This window comes from Misgurnus anguillicaudatus, chromosome 22 (genome assembly GCF_027580225.2).
Source record: "Misgurnus anguillicaudatus chromosome 22, ASM2758022v2, whole genome shotgun sequence".
NCBI classification, from domain to species: domain Eukaryota; kingdom Metazoa; phylum Chordata; class Actinopteri; order Cypriniformes; family Cobitidae; genus Misgurnus; species Misgurnus anguillicaudatus.
Genome location: NC_073358.2, coordinates 8,795,147 through 8,819,200, shown reverse-complemented (window position 1 = coordinate 8,819,200; position 24,054 = coordinate 8,795,147). Strand labels below are relative to the sequence as shown.

General features: G+C 37.8%; 1 protein-coding gene across 13 annotated transcripts in view; it reads right to left on the bottom strand.

Annotated features, from left to right (window-relative positions):
• Window positions 1-24,054, bottom strand: part of kcnt1b (potassium sodium-activated channel subfamily T member 1b) — a 123,154-nt gene that overhangs the window by 81,357 nt on the left and 17,743 nt on the right. Inside the window, exon 1 of one of the 13 annotated variants that reach the window (XM_073861185.1) lies at window positions 3,611-4,071. The exons of 11 other annotated variants lie outside the window; for them this stretch is intronic. In XM_073861185.1, the coding sequence (XP_073717286.1) occupies window positions 3,611-3,759 (149 nt within the window). In that variant the 5' untranslated portion in view covers window positions 3,760-4,071. Of the gene's footprint in view, window positions 1-3,610; window positions 4,072-24,054 lie in introns of those variants that run through there. One more of the 13 variants, XM_073861184.1, reaches the window with a different exon arrangement.

Below are 24,054 nucleotides of genomic sequence, written 5' to 3'. Positions count from 1 at the left end.
TAAACATGCCTACAACATAATAAATTAATTATTAGCCAACAGGCTAATAACAAAAACAGATATTATGTACAAACTGTGCTGCTCTTATCTCAAAATTAGGTCATATGTCCCTTTTCATTTTTAACAATCTATGATTTCTGAGGTTCTTTGTCCTGTGAAAATTTCAAACATCTGTTTAATATCTATACAGGTATGTTACATATTTATAAAAACATTAGGGACGATTAATTTTGCCTAACAGGGTGGAATATAGTCTACCCAGTCTCACAAATTTTCGTGTTATAGTCACGTATTTTTTGTATTCTTTTTTTCGTGCTATTATCACAAATTTTCGCGTTTTTTTGTGATCGTATAACGAATTCCTGTTTTCGTGTGATTATCACGTATTGGTTACTCAACTGCTTTTTCCTATTTTTAACCCATTGTCGCTTAGTTTTAGGGTTAGATTTTATGTCACTTTATATATTGGTTTATACTATTTTTCTGATTTATTTTTTTAAATGTCGCCTGGCGTTAGGGTTAGAGTTGGGTTTGGTTAGGGATGTAATTTTATGTAAATCTAACCCTAAACCGAAGCGACAATGGAAAGAAAATAGGACAAAACAGTTGAGTAACCAATACGTGATAATCACACGAAAACAGGAATTCGTTATACGATCACAAATAAATGCAAAAATTCGTAATAATAGCACGAAAAAAGAATAAAAAAAATATGTGACTATATGGGCTGAATATTGTATTGGAGGAGTGTGTAGTCGAATTTGTCTACAGAAGTGAGGGATGTAATATCACAGATGGTTTGAATAATGTTTGGAAAATGTAGTAAAGGGACACTCCACTTTTTTTTAAATAGACTCATTTTCCAGCTCCCCTAGAGTTAAACATTTGATTTTTACTGTTTTGGAATCCATTCAGCCGATCTCTGGGTTTGGCGCTGACATATTTAGCATAGCTTAGCATAATCCATTGGATCTGATTAGACCATTATCATCACGCTAAAAAATTACCAAATCAAGAACTTTGGTGCCGTACCATGGCTGCAGCAGGCGCAATGATATTACGCACTGCCCGAGAATAGTCCCCTTGGTACTGTAACTTTCAATAGCTGGGGACTATTTTAATATCATTTTAATATCATTATTATTATCATTGCGCCTCCTGCAGCCATGGCACGGCAGCAAAGTCCTTGATTATTACACCAGAATAAGTTCCTAGCCATATCGGCCTTGAAAATCACAATTAAATTTTACATCGGCCTTAGTACACAATGTAACTACTGAAGAGTCAAGTTTTAAAAAGGAAAAATATCGAGACTCTTTGGTTATTTTTAAGCGCGATGCTAATGGTCTAATCAGATTCAATGGATTGTGCTAAGATGTGCTAAAAGTGGTACCGCCAGATCCGGAGATCAGCTGAATGGATTCTAAAATGGTGAAAATCAAATGTTTCACTCTAGGGGAGCTGAAAAATGAACCTTATTTTTTTTTAAGTGGAGTTTCCCTTTAAAGAAAACATAATTCTCATAAGAGCTACAGTATACAGCCAATGACGTTCACAGTTTATATTTTTGAGGAACAATAAACAGCTAGATCTTTATTTCATATCTCTTTTTTGCAAGGCTCACGGATTTTTCTCAGTTTTCTTGTAATTACTGGACCTCATGTTTGTAAGCAAAACAGAAAAGATTCGCCTGTTCCCTATTTATAGCCTGTTCTTGGCAACCGATGCCATAAAAAGACAAGAACATTGTTGTATAGGCATCTACTTTGGGCAGATCAATGGAGAGAGACAGAAGCATTGATATTCTTCATTCTTTTAGCCCTGGAGCTCTATAAACACAGAAGGCTATAAAAGACAGGTCATTGCCCATAGACACCTCTGAATGGCTTACCTTCAGAGGCTCACAACAAAAAGCATGGACTATTTCAATAGAATTTAAATACACCTTGTCCTCGCCAGCTACTGCAGTATGGACAGATAGATTCCCTACAAAACTGGAATATTCAGACACTGCACTGAATTTTGGGAATGTTGAGCAGCATCAAGACACTACAGTTATTCCTGTAGCTCAAGTGGGGGGGTTCTGCATTAAAGATCATGGGAACACACAAACTGATAACATTTCACTTTAAATCAAATATCTCGGTAATCTATTAACAATTATTTGAGAGTTTACTTTTACTCTGCTCTTATTGTACAGTATATTCAGCTGTGAACACAAATACATTTGTGCACCATTATCACAATCACAAAAGGCTGAATGAGCAGTCGGAGTGGATTACATTAGAGGACATTAATGAGTACGCAGATATAAGATAGTCAGCCTTTGCAGAATGCTGCATTAGATACACAAAGACAAAAAGATATAGAGAAATATAAGCACCGGGTGTGGACTAAGAATAAAGGATATCATTGTAAATGATTAATCGGCTTTGGCAAACCATAATGAATACAAACATACATATTTCATGCGATAGCGTTTGCGTATAAACTGATGTATTGAGTTATTCATTCCTGTATGATTCTCAAGAGATTGTGTTTGACTGTCTCCCGTCTCGTCGAGTTTATTAGCATATCACCATTATAAGGACGTTTTGTATATGATTATTACACTTCATTTTATTTAAAAGAAAGTTTAACTCTGTCAGTCTAACAGACTAAAATGAGACGCGTGAGCAAAATGCTGATCGGAGTGTATTGATGAAAGACGTACAAATTAAATGCATAAACATGATGAAAAGGCCACACAGAGGCACAATGGAAACTACAATGTTTACTCAATCTCAATAGCCACAGGCAAGGCATTTGTTTATAAAAGCACAATGCGATTTGCACAAGGCACCGTATTTGACTGTAAAATGCAGTGATTGAGGTTACTATTGGTCTAGCTTTCTGATTTTTCCGCCACACCAGTGGTTTGCATTAGGATGTTAAAGTAATATTCTCCAACTAAACATGTTTCATGCATTAATATGATAAGAAGGGTTAAGATGACTGGATAAGGAAAGGTAAAACACATGTTGGATAGACAAGAGAGCTGCAGCACCTTCCAGCTAGTCCTATTAAATTATAAACGTGGCTTTATGTAACCTTTATGGGACATCTCTATAGCCACAAGCTGTACTCAAACAGTACTGTATGTATCTGATCAAATTCATACGTGAGCAAAAGGACAGAGATGGCTTTCCTATTAGATTGTAAGTGTATGCACTGCGAATGATCCAAACTATCGATCAAAGCCATATAGAGGAAGAGCTGAGGCACTGATGTAATTCATGCAACATGCATTAAACAACATCCCTCTATATTCATGTGCATGCTACAAAATCTTACTGTCACATGCATGCTCCAGAACACCTCACCTAGCATTCACATGCATGCCCCAGAATCTCCCACTTTTCACATGCATGCTCCAAACTCTCTCATTTTTTGCATGCATGCTCCAAAATCTCTCACCTTTCACATGCATGCTCCAAACACTACAATATATGGTTCATTGATGCTTTCACGAATAGTCGGCACGTTCTCGTGAGCCGCGTGCTGGAAGATGCTGCGGTTTTGTTATCAAACATTGTTTACACATATGCCGCGTGAAACGGGACTGCGGTACCTTTGCCCAGCATCGCTCTCAAACGAACCCATCGTCCGAACCGGCACCGCCGAATTGAGCCATATCTGCTCGAAGGATTTCCTCACTTCGGTCTTCACGTCCGGGTCGATTTCGGACGGTGATTCGGTTCTTTTGGCACCAGCAGCCATTCCTCCGGCTGACAAGTTGCTACCAGGAGATGGACATGAGCTGTCAACGCGCGCGCATCGTTCACCTTTTACCGCGCTTTGCACTGTGCACCTGCTGCTGGACTCCTGACGCGCGCACGACGCAGATGCAGTTGAAGGTGGTGAGACTCACGACGCGTTCTGTGTTAAGATCTCAAGATTGTTTCATACCGGACGCGCGTTGCGTAGGCAGGACGTATGCGCAGCGTTCCTATTGCGCTTTCACACCGACAGCGGCTAAACCGCAGCAGTGTTTACTGCAACGCAAGTTCGCATTACTAAATTATAAATATGATTGACAGCATGATGCGACAGTAGCATAAACATTATACGAATATACGTAAAAATGATAATAAAACACAGTTTAATTCAATTTAAAGGTGCTCTTGTGCAAAGCCCTCCAAACAGGGTTGTTTTTTATAATATTTGTTAATTTTGTTAATTGCTGAAAGTCATGCTAACTTTTTATACCATGTAGACATTCCATGAGCATTTCATCATAAACAATACGCAGTCACTTTAAAGGAATAGTTCACCCAAAATTCTCATATAATTTACTTTTCCTCAAGCCATCCCAGATGTACAGCTAGTATACATTGAGTCTCATGCAATGGTTCTCCACAGCCTCAACTGTGCACAACAAGATTGCATTATCACATCAAAATAAAGAGATCCCGCTTACACACGAGCGCGCACGCGTTTTATTATTATTATTAAATAATACAGCCTTTTAAGATATGAAAGGCATAGATGAAAGGTGTAGATAATGGATTGCACAGTGTTATGCATTTCAAAAAAGAGCACCATTATCTGCCTCTGGGAGTAGTTAGGATCCATGTGAACCCAGAAGGAAAACGTTTGTTAAACTACAGAAATTTTAACCTGATGAATATACAAGAAAGCTACATTTTATAATTCATTCATATTTAATATATTATGTGAATATTTCCAGCCATGGAGGCATTTAAATTTGGCAAGAATATCAATTACATCACTATACAGGACAGCTGGGTATTTATTTTAATGTTAAGGTCAAATTAAAATGAAGTAAACCCTCCAATTGTGATGCAATAGTGTTTTATTGTCAGATGGTTTTATGTGGTTGCTAGCGTGGTCTTTGTTTAAAGTTTAAGAGGCCAAAATGATGTGACCAATAAGACACTGCTTATACTTTAGCTTATACATTACAGGTTCCTATTTACATTTAAATACAGGTGATGTAAGTTCATAAGCAAAGTATTATTTTGGAGCTTTCTATCAAACACTGTACAAGAGATTACAAGCAACCCTAGGTTAAACTGAATTATAGATGTCAGATAAGAGGAAATTATCCCTTTAATACTATTGATTTTCACTTCTAAACAGTGGTTTACCAGGCTATACAGTGCATACTGTTGTATTTACAATGATTCTCATTATGCCAGCTGTCCAAAAAAATAAGCAAATACCTTTCAGGAATGTTTACTAATATTTAAATACCCACACCTGCTGAGATTGCGATTATGCAAATATTGACAGCGCATACAAAACAAGCAGCACACAGCAGTGAGCAGAGTCTTTCAATTTGGTCATATGTTGAGTTCAGCCCCCTGTCTGTACTGAAGTGCATTTGCACATCTCTGTTCTCTTTCAGTCTCAATCACGACTGTTATGTAACACCAGATTATGAAAAGAGCAGACAGGGGATTCCAGCAGTGAAACGTCACAGCGACACTCTGTGGTCATCAGAGGAAGTACACTATTATTTTTTAAACCCATCCTCAGGCAGTGTACACAGAATTATTGATTTGAAGCTCAGGAGAAACAGCTCAAAGAGTTACACTGTAAAAACAAGATTTGTTGATTTAACCTAAAAAAGTAAGTTACCTAGTACCTTAAAATGTTGAGTTAATTCAACTTAAAGATAAAGATAAAAAAAAACATATTTATTATTAAGTGTAAAGTGGGATTTTTAAATGAACATTTTACATTTATTTGGCAGAGGTTTTTATCCAAAGCAACAGTACGTTACAAGGTATACATATTTTTATCCGTATGTGTTGCCTGAGTTTTAACCCATGACGCAATGCATTTTAGTAAAACATTTTACTTTTTTATTTTAGGTGAAAACTTCTGTATCACTATTTCTTTTCATGAAAAAAAGATTCATTAAATTTACTAAATTTTTTAAAGTAATTGGTCGCAATCAATTTATTTAAGCTACATTTAAACAAAAAAAAAAAAAATAGAAATACAAAACAAAACAAAACACTTTTGTTTAAATGTAGCCAGGGGCGCCGTAAAGGGGGGAAAAGTTAGGACGATTCTAAGGGCCCTTGAACTTTTGAGGGCCCCAGCCAAGGACTGTGCCGCAAACGCAACCCCCTTGAGCTGAGCCCTCTTAGCTCCGCCCCGTCTTTACTCTGCGTGTTAGCGCCGTCTTCAATAGAGACAGAGCGCCGTTATGCAAATTTGAAAACCACGCCCACCGGGGGGGAAATCAATCCAACCGTCTCCATTGAGTTTGTATTGCGAGAAGCCGCCTCCTTGTCATTTCTGGCTTATAACAAAAAACTGAATAATGCCTAAAAGCTGCTGTGTGACAACATGCACAGCCAACAAGCCAAAGAACCCAGAAATAAGCCTCCATAAGCTGTCGAGCCGCAAAACCCAGCCTCCAAGGAGAACAAAGTGGATCGCCGACCACGCTTCCCCCCAGTGGACGCAGTTCCACCAATAGAAGCACCATGAAAAGTTGCCTGCCTCCATCTCCGTGTCTTTAAACGCTCATCCCTAGGGGTCGACAGCTTATAAAAACTTATTTACAGATTAAACTTAAAAACAGAATAATACCTAAAAGCTGCTGTGTGACAAGGTGTACATCTAACACGCCAAAAAAATAAAGAAATAATTTTTTATAAGCTGTCGACTTCAAAAAACGAGCGTTTAGACACAGAAATGGAAACAGGCAACTTTTCATAGTACTCCTATTAGTAAAACTGCGTCCAATAGGGGGAAACGTAATCGGCGATCCACTTTATTCTCCTTAAAGACTGGGTTTTACGGCTCGACAGCTTATAAAAACTTATTTCTGTGTTCTTTGGCTTGTTAGCTGTACATATTGTCCCAAAGCAGCTTTTAGGCATTATTCAGTTTTTTGTTATAAGCCAGAAATGACAAGGAGGCGGCCTTTTGCAATACAAAGTCAATGGAGACTGTTGGATTGCTTTCCCCCCCGGTGGGCGTGGTTTTCAGGTTGTGACGCGCTGCGCTCTGTCTCTATCCACGGTCTCACAGTGCGCGTGAACTTCACAAGAGAGCAAGGTGTGTGTATTTACTGCTATTTGCTATGATATCTGCATATGTGCACTTTCTTACTATAAATGCAGTTTACACAATGTGACGCTGGAGCAATACAATGCAGTTTTCTTTCCACTGTAAAGTCTTCGCTCTGTTCACCTCAGTTTAAAAATAAACAAGGTGATTTACGTTCCCTGTTTTATGTTATGATTGTAACGCGAAGTCAGCCCTTGTAAGCTGTTTTAATTAACGTAGCCCGTATAAGCTAATTAACATAAAGTAGAAATGCGATCGGTTACACACTTCAATGTTTTGCAACGCAATATGCCAAAGAATGATATTTATGCAGTCGTGAATCGAGTTGATTGTGATAAAACTGAAATGCAACGAAGGCTAAACTAGTCCAGTTATGTATATTAAAGCTTCTCACCTTGCAACAGGTTTAAGAAATCAATGGAGATCTAAGTCGTAATCTGCTATAGTTGTCATTCATTTCATTTTAGAGCACCGTTGATTAAAAAACAGTCTGAAGAATCATTTAATAACAGTATAGCTGTTTTCTTAAGTTCACAGTTTCAATGATCTGTCGTTATTTTTGCTTTACTGAAGCTGCTGGTGTGTGAAACTTGTTCTTTACCTTATAAATAATGCTAATAATTATAATACAGGCTTTTGTCAAGCATTTTTGACCCAGTCTTATTTGAGGCATAATGTAAATGTATAGAAAAGATGCATTGTTGTTGTTCGCCATTTTTAAATGTAACAATGTTGTGTGTGTAACAGCTCAAGTATGTCATTGAGACTGCATGTGAAAATCAGACTAAAGTCTCAAATCTTATTGTGAAATAAATAGCATCACAGTTTAATTTCAAGCATTAATTTCACTATGATTTCAATCGCTGACATGACATTACTCAGTTAATATTAAAGATATCAAGTTCATATTTTCACAAAATGTTCTTTACATTATGTAGGATGAATTTATGTGGAAAACAGTAAATCACAAATAAATACTTCAGCTGGGTTTTCACAGGCACGGTCACATTTATCTTTAATCTTTAAGAACGTTGCATTTTCTCTGAATATTCGATTAATGTACTGTATTTTTCAATTAAATTTACATTGGACAATAAATTATCTTAGCTGCAGACATTGTAGGTGTCTATAAATACTGATAATTGTGGTCATAACAATAGCAAAATAAATAGTTCTGTATTATTAAATTACAGACAAAGATTTTGAATAGCTACAGTATGTTGGATTGTATGTTTGGTGCGAAATGGGTATGGTGGGGGCCTGACCCCCTATTCTTTCATAGGGCCCAAAATTGCTAGCGGCGCCCCTGAATGTAGCTTAAATAAATTGATTGCACAAAAAAAAATGATTGCAACCACTTACCTTAAAAAATTTTTGTAAATTAAATGAATCTTTTTTTTAGTGATTAAAACATTTCCATAAAAAGTTCAAATGCTGTCACTAGGGTGGTTACTTTTTCAAAAAGTCCAGGTACACCTTTGTAGAGTCCATTTCAGTGCCTGAAAGATACATATTGGTACCAAATGTATACATTTCTGTACATAGGATCTTTAAACATGGTACCATCCCAATGACAGCTCTAGTACCCTTTATCCTGAGAATGTATATTATATACAGTTGTGTTCAAAATTATTCAACCCCCCAATGCTGTTAAGGGTTTTAAGGAATTTAGTGTACATTTGTAATTGTATTCAGAATGAAATCCTACAATGACTTCTTAAAGAACCATATGCAACTAAAATGACATCAATTGGTTTTGTAATATAGTAGTAAATGTTCCTTTTGTGAATTATTCATTGACACAATTATTCAACCCCTTAAAGAACTACCACTCTGAAGAACAGAGGTTCATTGAAGTGTTTTCAATCAGGTATTGAAAACACCTGTGGATGTCAGGGAACAGCAATAAAGCCTAATAAGCACCAATTAGGCAGCTTTAAAATGACTGTGATACTCAACTCCTTCTAAACATTTACTGGTGTTGTTACAAACATGGTGAAGTCAAAAGAATGGTCCAGGAAGACAAGAGAAGAGGTGATTAATCTTCACAGGAAGGGCAATGGCTATAAGAAGATTGCAAAGATGTTAAACATACCAAGAGACACCATAGGAAGCATCATTCGCAAATTCAAGGCAAAGGGCACTGTTGAAACGCTTCCTGGTCGTGGCAGAAAAAAGATGCTAACTGCGACTGCTGTGCGCTATCTGAAGCGTAGAGTGGAAAAAAGTCCCCGTGTGACTGCTGAGGAACTGAGAAAAGATTTGTCAGATGTGGGTACTGAAGTTTCTGCTCAGACAATACGGCGCACCCTGCGTACTGAAGGCCTCCATGCCAGAACTCCCAGGCGCACCCCCTTGCTGTCTCCAAAGAATAAGAAGAGTCGACTGCAGTATGCCAAAAGTCATGTGGACAAACCACAGAAGTTTTGGGATAGTGTTCTGTGGACTGATGAAACAAAATTAGAACTGTTTGGGCCCATGGATCAACGCTATGTTTGGAGGAGGAAAAACAAGGCCTATGAAGAAAAGAACACCTGGCCTACTGTGAAGCATGGTGGGGGGTCAATCATGCTTTGGTGCTGTTTTGCTTCTGCAGGTACAGGGAAACTTCAGCGTGTGCAAGGTACCATGAATTCTCTTCAGTACCAGGAGATATTGGATGACAATGTGTTGCAGTCCGTCACAAACCTGAGGCTTGGGAGACGTTGGACCTTTCAACAGGACAATGATCCCAAGCATACCTCCAAATCCACTAGAGCAAGGGCGTAGGTTTGATTCTGGCATTGGTGGGGACATAAATAAAATGGTCGCATTGCAAAAACTGTTTATCACCGTTTACTTGACATAAACAACAGACAACTCAGTATGCACTTTACTCAGTGAGAAAATCACACTGTAACATATATGAATCCATATTTACTTTATAACAATGAAGAATATGCAATTAATATTTAATTCTTAATTTAATTTTGCCAAAAAAATCCCAGTGTTGAAGTTGGTATGTATATCATGCTGTTTCCTGAACAACGTTTATTAACGTTTCTGTAGTTCACAGTAAATCTTATTTTCATTAACAGACAGTTAATCAGTTTGAAAAAAAATAGTTTTAAGTTTAAAATGCAACCTTACATTATGTCTACATCTGTGCAAGTAATGACCACAGTGCCTTAATGTAAAGTATTCAGCAATCATGACATGAATTCATGTTTTTACCATGTTGGGGTTATTTTCTTTCATGGATTAGGGACCCCCTAAATAACCTTGCTACCCCATTTATAAAAGGTTGACAAAAGTTTGCAACTCCTCAGGTTAACATGGGATTGTCGTGCATTTGTGAAAACACTGTCCTTGAATCATTATGTGACACAACTTGTTCCGTATTTTGTGCATGAAACAGTTACAGTGGGTATAATAATACTTTCTTCCTCACTTACCTGTAGCCCGAATAATCACGCGCGTCTTGTTGAATGAACTTTGGCGCGTTGTACAAAGTAAAACCATCCTATCACACGTAGCGAGTAAAGACAAGCCCATCAAAGTGATGTGAGTTAGAGAGGCGGGACTCAAGAAATGCTAATCCAATCATATTAGCAATGTGAGTAGAGAAGCGGGACTAAAGAAATGCAAAGCCAATCATATTAGCGATGTGGGTTACGGAGGCGGGGCATTGCAGAGAACGAAAGCTGTTAACCGTTTGTGTACCACATAGAGCGTCATTTTTACAGAACGGGATTGCAAAAGATTTCTAATCTCATTTAAATGATTCCTGAAAAAAATATAATAAGTAAAAAATAGAAAACACAAGAATAAGATGGACATCAGTGGTTATATATAAATACAGATTAATTGTTTGGTCGAAATTATTGCTAGGGACAATTCAGTCTTCCCTGAATATTGCTAGGGACATGTCCCTAGCGTCCCACCCTAAATCTACGCCCATGCACTAGAGCATGGTTGCAGAAAAAAGGCTGGAACATTTTGAAGTGGCCATCGCAGTCACCAGACTTAAATCCGATTGAGAACCTCTGGTGGGACTTAAAGAAAGCAGTTGCAGTGCGCAAGCCTAAGAATGTGACTGAACTGGAGGCTTTTGCCCATGATGAATGGGCGAAGATACCCGTAAATCGCTGCAAGACACTTGTGTCAAGCTATGCTTCACGTTTAACAGCTGTTTTAACTGTAAAAGGATGTTGTACTAAGTACTAAGATTGAATGTCACTTGGGGGTTGAATAAAACTGATAATGATGTGAGCACAGAAAAGACATTTGTGGTTATTTCATTATAAATGTTATGTTATATTTGTCTGACCTACACATGCCTCTTTGATGTAATTGTAAGCAGGATGACTGAATGATCAAAATCAATGTCAAACCGGCCAAAACAATCAATTTCAGTTGGGGTTGAATAATTTTGAACACAACTGTAAAAAGAAGGAAAACTGAAATATCCTTAAAGGAAAACACCACCATTTTTCAACATTTTACTATGTTCTTACCTCATCTTACACAAATTAATACATACCTTTCCTTTTTCAATGCGCTTACTTAATCTTTGTACAGCGTGTCGTGAATGTGTTAGCATTTAGCCTAGCCCCATTCATTCTTGGGATCCAAATAGGGATGAATTTAGAAGCCACCAAACACTTCCATGTTTTCCCTATTTAACTCTTTCACCGCCAGCATTTTTCATGATTTTCACAAAAGTTTAATGCCTTCCAGAAAATGCTCCTTTTTAAATATATAAACATACACTATATGAAATAAAAGAACAGACAAAAAATCAGTTTCATCCTACCTTTATGTGTTCTGTTTTTATCACCTCTCAAATATTTGTAGGTTTCATCAAAAACACCAAATTTTGAGCAAAAAGCTGAGATAATTCCATTTTTGTGAAGGACTTTTGATAGAGATCAGATGCAGAGCGATCTTTAAAACATACACTCTAAAAACAAACGGTGCTATATAGCATCAAAAGTGGTTCTTTGCTCGTAATCATAGAAGAACCGTTTTTAGTGCCATATAGCACCGGTGAAGCACCAGTGAAGCACCTGTGTAGAACCATATAGTGCTATGTAGAACCATATTTGGTGCTATAGTGGTTCTATATGGCCCCATATGGTTCTACACAGGTGCTTCACTGGTGCTTCACCGGTGCTATATGGCACTAAAAACGGTTCTTCTATGATTACGATCCAAAGCAACAGTTTTGGTTCTATATAGCACCGTTAGTTTTTTTAGAGTGTACACGGACATACAACTGTTTGCCCTAAGGCAATACTTCCGTTTTTTATAAGTTGCGGTATTGCAGATTGACGAGATAACTCGTCAATGGCGGGAAAGAGTTAAAGGAGTCCTATGACCCGATTTCATGTTCTCCTTTGTTTTTAGAGTGTTAAAAGATGTCTGTGCACATAAAAGATCTGTAAAGTTGCAAAAATTACAATTTCAAATCTGGTCGAAGTGTTGCAAACTAAGTGCTCTTCCGTCATACAATTTAGTTCTCATTTTTATCCGCTTAAGAAATTGTCACGTTTTATTTTGTGCCACCATACTTACTCATTTCATGTTACTCATTTAACTACTCATGTCTTTAAATAGGGAAAACATGGAAGTGTTTGGTGGCTCCTAAATTCATCCTGGTTTGGATCCTAATGAATGAATTGGGCTAGGCTAAATGCTAACACTTTTACGACGCGCTGTACAAAGATTAAGTGCACACATTGAATAAAGACAGGTATGTATTAATTCATCTAAGTTGAGGTAAGAACATAGTAAAATATTGAAAAAACGGTGGTGTTGTCCTTTAAAAAATATACAAACAAAAGAATGCGTTTTTTAAAGGGACACAAGGCAGCATTTTTATGTTAATAAATCATCTTCGTAAGTCGGTATATGGTTTAATGACTCATTACATGACGAATGAAGACCCTCTCGCCCGCCCCTACCGTCTGTAGGAAGAATACCCCACTTGCAAGTTCGCTGTATCTGACCCGGTGTCCTTCAGTCTCGTAAAGTCTCAGATATAGAAAGCATTTACTCCCAGACACTAGGGGGAGCTAGTAGAGAAATAATACTCAGACTTGCCTGGTGTGCCTTTAAGCTATTTTTTAACTTCTACCAAGAAGTGAAACTGAGGCGAGATGTTTATAATTAATAACAAAAAGAAAATATATGAGTGAGCATCAAGAGCAATAACATTACCCCAAATAACACGATCAATATCATAATTAAGATCAATATTGCACATTAATCTTGTAAAAAAAGTGTCACAAATTATCCACAGAAGAACAAACTAAATGTTCCAGAGATGAAGCCACAGGCATCTGACACAACAGACCGCTAATCACTTCCTCATCCAGAACAGCAGATGGAAGTCTCGGGCGTGAAGATGATTTCATGTCAGTACAAATTAACAGAGCCGAGAGCTCCAGATTTCCAGATCAGCGCTAAAGCCCTCCAGGGTTCAGTTAAACGAGGAATCCCGCCAGCAAAACAGTGCTCTACAGAAAGATTTTCTCACAAAAATCATCACAAATGGCAAAGCTGGGCATACAACAATACTGAAAACACATTATGCCTTACACACTCTGGCATGATATGGCAACCTAACAGGGTCTTGATGAAACATGTGTACGATAATAATGAACTGTCAGGAGGTCCGGCGGGAGAATGTACTGTACTGTAACAGACGAATGATTCAGAATATTGCACCACACACGACCAGCACCACATTATTGCTTTTTATTAAATGCAGTAAAGACTGAAAAGCAAACAATGCTAAAGACATACAGTAATAGCCAACCATTGCTGGAGGAAAGAAAGAAAAAGAAAGAAAGAACGAAAGATGAGCATTGAGTGAATATTAAACAGGAATGAAATTACAGCTTGTTATTTAGTAAGGGAAAGCTCGCATGTAATTGCTTTGCAATCATCACTATATTCCAAAAATACCTATGAGATTTCTTGGCTAATCCCTTTACAGGCTCTCATCATTTATGAGGAGGATTGAATAATTAGTCAGAGAGTTGATACTGTACTCGTCTTTAAAAAATAAAATAAAATTAACATGGATTTAAACGTTCGAACATCAGAGAAAGACCGGCTGTCACCGTCACATTCATTATTGTCTTTTAATACAAAATGGCAAGCGAGGCAGGTGCACTGTTTAAACTGAGATAACCACTGACATAGTGGTCTCCATAATACAAGTTGTCATGGTCACAACACACACTTTGTGACCACCGTATTGTTTATTCGTGGTCATAAAATGTGACGCGTGCAACACCCCTAACTCCTTATATCCTGTGCTCACTATATGATGCCATGATAATGAAAAACACCAGTGTTATCTTAAAGGGGATATTTCATGAAAAGTCCTATAATTGGGTCCCCAGTGCTTCTATCAACCTAGAAAATGTGAAAAAGAACAACCCAGTAACTTAGTTTTGGTAAACCATTCTCTGTAAAAAAAAAAGGTCATTTAGATTTGGCTCACTTGAGATGTCGAAAGAGGATCTTATTACAATAATACCGCCCCTTAAAGGATTAGTCCATTTTCTTAAAAAGATTCAGATAATTTACTCACCACCATGTCATCCAAAATGTTGATGTCTTTCTTTGTTCAGTCGAGAAAAAATTATGTTTTTTGAGGAAACCATTACAGGATTTTTCTCATTTTAATGGACTTTAATGGACCCCAACACTTAACAGTTTTAATGCCGTTTAAAATTGCAGTTTTAAAGGACTCTAAACGATCTCAAACGAGGCATAAGGGTCTTCTCTAGTGAAACGATTGTCATTTTTGGCAAGAAAAATAAAAAATATGCACTTTTAAACCACAACTTCTCTTCGACCTCACGTAATTGCGTGTTACATATATTAAACGCACATTTGCGGACCATTTTAAACAATAAACTGACACAAAGACATTAATTAGTATCATTTCACATACAACAACGTCGGAACGGTACTCTTTCTCCACACTTGTAAACACTGGGGCGTAGTTTTGATACGTCATCCTTGACCTCTTGACATGATGACGTATTACGTGAGGTCGCGCTGGCGCGTCACACGACCCGAGGAAGACAAGTTGTTGAGGTTCAAGGGTGCATATTTTAATTTTCTTACCAAAAATGACAATCGTTTCCCTAGATAAGACCCTTATGCCTCATTTGAGATTGTTTAGAGTCCTTTGAAACTCTGTTGAAACTGCAATTTTAAACTGCTTTAAAACTGTTAAGTGTTGGGGTCCATTAAAGTCCATTAAAATGAGAAAAATCCTAAAATGTTTTCCTCAACAACATAATTTCTTCTCGACTGAACAAAGAAAGACATTAACATTTTTTTTAAGAAAATGGTCTAATCCTTTAATTTGCACTATCCAACCATGGCACAACTGAGTTTCAATTTCAACAAACCACCATTATGGCGATCAGTGTTTACATCTCATCAGCTCATTTGCATAAAAAGGGACACACCCAAAAATGCCACATATTTGCTCACACCTATAAAGGGGCTATTTCAACAGGCTATTATAAATTGTCTATGGGGTATTTTAAGCTAAAACTTCACATACCCACTCTGGTGACAACGAAGACTTATTTTACATCTTAAAAAAATGTCCCCTTTAAATGTTGCAGTTTAATGTGCAGCGGCAAAAAGAAGTAAGGCTGCTTTCTTAGAAGAGTGTAAACAGTGTGGTGGTGTCACGACAGGGTTGGAGAGACAGGACGCAAACGCAAGGTTCCAAATAAATAACATTTAATAATAAAAACACGAGGGCTGACAAAGTAAATACAAAAACTCAGGAACATGAACACTGGAAACAGACAGGGTAACGATGACAATGATCCAGCAGTGAGCAAACAGAAGACAGAGGTATATATACACACACAGACTAAATGACAAACAGGTGTGATGAGGCAGGTAATTAATCAATGAATGTCCAGGTGATAACAATCGGAACAGAGACAAGACATGACACGGATTAACCGTGACATAACCCTCCCCTCTACGAGTGGCTACCAGACACTCACATAAAACATAACAAAAACAAAGTCTGGTAGCGAGAGTCCAAGGGAGGGGTGGAGGGCTTGGGGACCCTGGCGAAGCCGGCAGCCGCCGGGATGAGACCAACAGTACGGTTGGCCGGACTGCGCCAGGAGAACCGGAGCGATCGCTCCGAGAACCGAGGCAGACGAATTACCCCCTCCTGGGAATCGTCGACGATCAGATGCCCCCGGAAATCATCTCCCATCCCCTTGCGGAAACGGAGACCCTCGGTAGCCACCCCGGGGAAATGATCGGGCGTGGTCCGTTCCGGATCCCCCTGCGAGCAGGATGGTGGTCCCCCGAGGGACCGTCGACGACGACTCGACCGTTGGGGGACCGCCTGGGCCGATCCTCCTCCCGCAGGAGCGAGCGATCGCTCACGGTGGTCCCCAAGAGACATCGGGGCTGATGGGGAATGAACCCCGATGTCACTACTCCCCCTCGACGTAACTCCTGGGGGAGCCGCCCTCCGTGAACCTGCTGCGTCCAGTTTGGCTGGATCATTCTGTCACGACAGGGTTGGAGAGACAGGACGCAAACGCAAGGTTCCAAATAAATAACATTTAATAATAAAAACACGAGGGCTGACAAAGTAAATACAAAAACTCAGGAACATGAACACAGGAAACAGACAGGGTAACGATGACAATGATCCAGCAGTGAGCAAACAGAAGACAGAGGTATATATACACACAGGCTGAATCCGAAATCGCATACTGCCATACTATATAGTAGGCAAAAAGCAGTAGGCGAACGAATAGTATGTCCGAAACCTCAGTATACGTAAAAGGGTAGGCGAGAATTAGCGGGATTTTGGACTATTTCTCGCGAGATTCAGAGGCACGTGTACTTAAGTATTGTCCGAAACCGCCTACTTACTGAAAATGTAGTAGGGGAAACAGCACGTGAACAGAGTAGTACGTCCGAATCCTCAGTATCCATAAAATCAGTAGGCGAGAAATCCCCGGATGCCCTACTGAGTCCGCCCCTATTCTGAAGCGTGCATCGGATGGACACTTCTATCCCAGCTTTCCCATGATGCCACGGGAAAACAAAGCAATCGACCGGAGACCAACCAATCGGGTGATTTTGATACGTTACACAGGGCTGTCCCTCAGCACCCTGACTTCACGCACAGACCCAGGATATACCACAATTAAAGTGCTCAGCTGATTCATGAAAATAAAGCTGTAGAATTGTCACAACTGTGTTGAGCTGACAGTAAATATGTGATGGTTTGTTAGAAAAATACATTTGAATAAACTTTTGTTTCATATGGGAAAGTTTATTGTGATAGTTTTATTCATTCATTTTTTATTCATGTTTCCTGTCGTTTTAAGTAAATACAAGAGATTGCTTCACTAAAATGTATATAATCACATTGGCTGCATTGTATAGTTTGTATTCAAGCACAGCTGTCATCTGACAATAGATATTAAATTACAATCTGCTTGTTTTACTTATTTTGTCCCCTACAAAATAATGTGTAATATATCTGTAACACTGTTACAGATCAAGTTACTTATGCAATCAGGTGTTAGTGCACCTGTCCCTCATACACACGCATACGTTTTCATGTCTGTTATTAGGTTTGTTCGAGTTTATGCACCGCTGTAAGAACCAACAGCTGGATGACATCAAAGTACCGCGAGAGCGATTCCAGAAAACACACGGAGAACTCTGATTTCGAGTTGCTCTCGCGGTATTGTGATGTCAACCTCCTGTCGGTTCTTGTGGTTCCACATGAACTCGAACAAGTCTACTACGTCATATGTCACATGATAACGTCAACATGGCGAATGCTGTACATACTTAACGCGAACGTACATACTGCCTTAGCGCACGTTAAGTAGGTACCCAATGAAATTCAGTACCTACACAGTAAGTATGCGATTTCGGATTCAGCCACAGACTAAATTGACAAACAGGTGTGATGAGGCAGGTAATTAATCAATGAATGTCCAGGTGATAACAATCGGAACAGAGACAAGACATGACACGGATTAACCGTGACAGGTGGTAATAAAACATTGCTCTGTTTTTCTATTAGACCTGAGCCATCCATTAAAATTCCAATCATTTCAAATACCAGCAGCATCTTACACATACAGCATGGTGTCAGCTTGGCTTTATGGGCACTCGACCACAGATCATTTTTTAGCCAGTTATCTAATGTCATGTGACTCATCGTTTTGGATGCAGTGTGTCTGACACATCTGATTGGCTGATAGCCCAAGTCTTCACTGTATATTATGCATAACTGTAATTTCCATATGGAAAGTCTTCACATTTGGCTGCCATATTTGCGATGCGTCTGGGCAGCTATTTGAGTCATATCGACTTGTATCGGGAATGACAGATACAGTATCTCTAAAATCATTTGAAAAGGTCACTGTAAAACAACATATTTCTGACATAATGTCTTAAATGTGAGCATCAACTGTACCATACATTTTTTTTTATTAAAGCTCATATTGCACTGAAAAACACTTCCAGGTTACAGGTTTCTCCATTTACTTCACAAGGGTGACAAACACTATCCACAGAGACCTGCCTCAGAGAATCATTTGTCATTAGTGATTGATGATTGGCTCTTATATTGGAAGGCGGGACTTTCTTTAGAATTTTCTAGAATCGCCATATCGTTGCACTTTCCCCTATTCATAGTAATACAAATGTACTGTCTTGTTAATATCTTTAGACTTTCAGTTGTACTAGAAGATATACCATCCTGATCTCAAGATAATTCGAGTATACAAGTATACAAAAAACGGTTTGGCAAGACGAGAAATTAAAAAATCTTTTTAAAAGCACACATCAGGTTTATTTCAATGCACATAGTGTATTTATTTTAATTTTATGCAATAAAAAAATTACATTTGCACCATTTTTATGAAAGGTAAGACTGAATGGACCTAAAAAAGTCAAATGGTGTAACCGCCAATTGCACCAAAGAATAATTTTTAAATGTAATGTTTTCTAAATAATATTTGACAAATGATGTAAAAATGTATGTAAAAAAATCATATTACACTAAACTAGATGATTATATTTAATACATTTTTATGAATATATTTATATTTTCATTTAAAAAAATACTAGTTACACCAATTGACACAGACTGGTTACACCCAAGTTACACCACATTGAATTTTTGCAATTATCCCCCAAATATTTTTTCAAAATGAAACAAAACCAGAACTTTTAGACTTGGTCCTCAAAAAAGAAAATGCATCCAAGTGATCGGCAAATATATTTTGAAATTTTAACCCTTTTACATTTAATTTATCCATACGGACACAAAATAATTAACGTCACTGACCCAAAAACATTAGTATCAATAACGAAACCCCACCTCCAACGTCATGGTGCAAAAGCAAATTGTACAAAAATGAGCAAATGTGGTCATACGAATTAATATGAATTAGTGCGTTGTACTGTGTAATTCGTACATATTTTATGAGTACGAAGTGAGTCATACAGAAACATATGATTACCATAACAAAATCCACGAAACCACATCCCAACCTTGCCTCTAACCCCAAGTCACAGGGCCAAAAGCAAATTGTACAAAAATGAACGAATGGGGTCGTACAAATTAATACAAATTAGCCACCTCGTAAAATATGTACAAATTGCCATGAGATAGCATTGCATACCTAAAATTTGATATCTTAAGAAATTTGGAAATTTTTCGGTAATTTTAATAAACATCAATAATCGTTGTTTATATCAATATATTCGCATTTTGCTCGAGTTTTAAAAAGTTGGATTTTTTTCACCCAGTTACATTCAAAATTAAGAAAACATTCAAAATGTTTAGTGCAAAAACATAGACCTTGATACCAAATATTATTAAATGAAAACATGTAAATAATACTTGAGGTGATGAAAGAGATTGGTTGTACTATCACCCTTGTCGTAATTGTTTTATGCAAATTATGATTTTGATGATGATTTTGTATCTTTAGTATCTGTTTATAGGGACTAATTCATCGTCCTCTCTTTCCACATCATTTTTATAATGACGAGTTTTGTATATAGATGTAGAGAGGGAGTGAAGTTGCCATCTTTAAAAAAAATCTAATTTTCATCAATATTCACAATATCTTGCAGTTATTACAATTAACGATTATTTTGATAATATATTCAATATATGTGACCACAAAATCTATCTTAAGTCGCACAGGTATATTTGTAGCAAAGCCAACAATACATTGTATGGGTGTCAAAATAATCGATTTTTCTTTTATGCAAAAAATCATTAGGATATCAAAGGGCACCTATTTCATTCCTAAAAACAACATTATTTTGAGTATTTGGTATAATAAAATGTGTTTGCGTGGTTTTGGTAAAAAAATTGTAGCTCCAGATTTCCCTCTCTTCCTGAAACGCACAGATTTAAAAAGCTCTGTGTCCCCGATTGGCCAGCTAATCTGTACGTTGTGATTGGCCTGAATACCTCTATCATCAGCTGGAAAGTGACGCTCCTTACCATGTTAGAAAGATTGGCTCACAACGCAATGCTAACAGGAGTTAACTTACAGGCTGTGAGTCCGAAGCGGATGCAACTGTGATAATGTCGGTCTTTACTACATCACCAATCCCAGGAAGTAAACTGTTGTCTACAATCCGTGTGTTTGTTGTAGTCCAGGAAAAGAGATTTACGTTGGAGACGATAACTCGCGTCATCGTTTACTTTGGGGTTTGTACCAGGGGCGGAGTGGGACCAAAAAATCTACCGCGAAATTTCGTATACCACCGGCCCTCCGTATTGTATTTGTAGTAAAACTACGGTAATACAAATCGTAATCAATCTGCAAAAATAACAACATTTTCATAATAATAATAAAATCATTAAATAGATAATTTTCCTAAATGAGTAACTATACAAAATTATACCTGTTTGAAAGACGGAGTTGGGCACCTGTCAATCAGTTATTACATAACCAGGGCAGATATGAACGTGCTCATAAACGGGAGTAATATGGAATAATGTGTGCATCTTTGAATAACTGTAAGAATTTTTCCTTTAAATATAATTTTTGTCATATAAAGTTTTAATAGATAATAATGTTTTTTCCACTGTTATTGCTCATTTATTTTAACGTGTTTGGCGCATTTACCTCAGAGTTTATTTCAGTTATTTTGCTGTTTTTCCGGTAATAATAATACAATTTACATGCCAATACAGCTTCCTTGTCTTTTTATTAATTTCATTATGCTGTTATTTTAATATATGTGGATATGTATTGCCATATAAGACGTTCATTGCCGTTATATACTCTCGACTAATATTCAAATCATATGCGGAATAATGTGTGCATCTTTGAATAACTGTAAGAATACAGTTCCTTTGAAAATAATTTTTGTCAAAGTTTTGAGAAATAATAATGTTGTGAGGATATTTATTGCCATATTGCAAACACATCAACGTCTTTCCTATTTAAGACGAGTAGTTATACGAGCAAGTTTGGTGGTACAAAATAAAACGTAGCGCTTTTCTAAGCGGATTTAAAAGAGGAACTGTGTTTTATGGCGTGATAGCACTTTTGGGAGTACTTCGACTCGGCGCAGTAACACCCTCCCTCTCCCATTATGAGAGGGAGAAGGGGAGCGGACTTTTCAGGCGAGTCGAAGTACTCCCAAAAGTGCTGTTGCGCCGTGGAATGTGGTTCCTCTTTTGAATCTGCTTGGAGGGGCGCTACGTTTTGTTTTGTACCACCAAACTTGCTCGTGTGGCTGCTCGTCTTGGATGGGGGGAGCGTTGATGTGTTTGGTCACTTCTAGCTTTGTCTCTGAATGGTGCCATTGAATGAATGGGGCTAAGCTAAATGCTGTCGAGGCGTCGCAGCGCGCTCCAGCGCTTACGTGCACGCACGCGGATGATGGAGAGATGTGTAGGCAATTCTTGGTTAAGGTGGTGACGTGTTTTAGTATTGAAGATGAGTGGACTATTCCTTTAATACACACTTACTATCAAATAGTCTATCTGCTTGATGGATCAATCTGACCGCATATGTACTGCAATCAGTGTTGGGTAAGTTACTCAAAAAAAAGTAATTAATTACTAGTTACTAATTACCTCTTCAATCATGTAATTAGATTACTTTACATATTACTCTCTCCAAAAAGTATTTAATTACTTATTACAAATTACTTTCTAATTCATATTAGTACATGATACAAGGATAGGCTTGAAATGGCTCGAAAAAATAATCCCACCATCCCACTTTAGGGTCCAATTCTCTCTATTAACTAACTTTTGACTACTTTTGCCTCAATATACTCCAACTACTGCTTATTAATAATAAAGAAGTTGTTAATTTTAAGTATTGGTAGAAATTGGGAGGGTTAAGGACGTAGAATAAGGTTTTGCAGAATCAGGCATTAATATGTGCTACTAAGTATTAATAAACAGCCAACATCTCATTATTATTAATGCTAATAATCAACCAGTTTATAGTGAGAATTGTAATCTAAAACCATGTTAAACCCACTATTGTATTATAGTATTTAGTTACATCAGAAGTAACTGTAATTAGATTACAAGAAAAATAAGAGTAATCCCTTACTTTACTTTTTCAAGGAAAAAGTAATTAAATTACAGTAACTAATTACTTAGTAACTAGTCACACCCAACACTGACTGCAATAAACAAGCATTTAGCGGCGCGGCTTTTAACATCAAAGGCCGACAGGCTATGCCATTTGGGGAGGAGCCGTTCAATGATCCCCCTATATTTTAAAAAATCCTAAACATGGTTGGACCTGCCGAACAGGTTGAGCACTTTTATGTTAAGCAAAGAGGCTGCACAGTTTGACCAGATGGAAGCGGCAGCACATCACGCCGCCAGACGGGGTTGCTATATAACTCGCAATGTATAACTATTATCAGACCGGCCCACTCTCCCGATGGCCACTCCGCCACTGGTTTGTACCTTTTGTATATCGTTAACATACTAATACACACTTACACACCAAAGGAAATGTAAAATCGTGAATCGGATAATTGGTGCACTTTAGGTAAAGATCATGTTCCATATCGGCCAGCCCTACAGTACATTTGATATAAAAGATGCTGGACATCAACTCTGTGACGTCAATGACAGCAGACAGAAGAAAGAAACATTTACTTTAGTATAATAGTTTACATAAAACATACATACACGAAAACCATAATTTACACTTTTATATTATCTCAGCATGACTACTGTAATTATCATCTTGCCTGCCTGCAGCTCTTTTAAACACAGATGCTTGGCTTCCGACAGGCAGTTATAAGAAAAATATTTCACCTGTCCTGACATCTCTCCATAGGCTTCCTGTTCGATATAGAATCAAATGCTATACTGTTTGCTTTCAAGGGTTTATGTGGTTCACGGGTCAATAAGTGTGATTCCTCCAGACCTGTGAGATGTTCACACTTCTGTCTGTCCTCCAGTCAAGGCATAAATCTGTAGGGGGACTGAAGTTTCTTTAGAATGATAAATCAGATCATCGCCTACTGTCTAGACTTTTAAATCGTAAGACTTACAGAGTCTTATTACATTATGTCTGTTGGTTATAATACTTCTACTAATTTGCTTGTATTTCCAATGACTAAAAAGCACTTTGGTCAATTGTGCTGATATAACGCACTGCCACTTTAATTGTGTCTACCAAAGCTGAAATATTATCTGATGAACCTACTTGAAATATTCCACGGAGAGCAGATTGTATTCAGTAGTGAAGAGCATTAACATTGAAGGATATCACTGTGTAATATGAGATGGCAGAACAATAAAAGATTCAATGTAGTGGTTTTATTTGATGGTCTTGTGGAAATTGCTCGAGCTCTAATGAGAGGATTTATTCTCCACCTCCGCTAAACAGCATGTCTCCTCACGCTGACCCTTCTGGCAAACCTCTG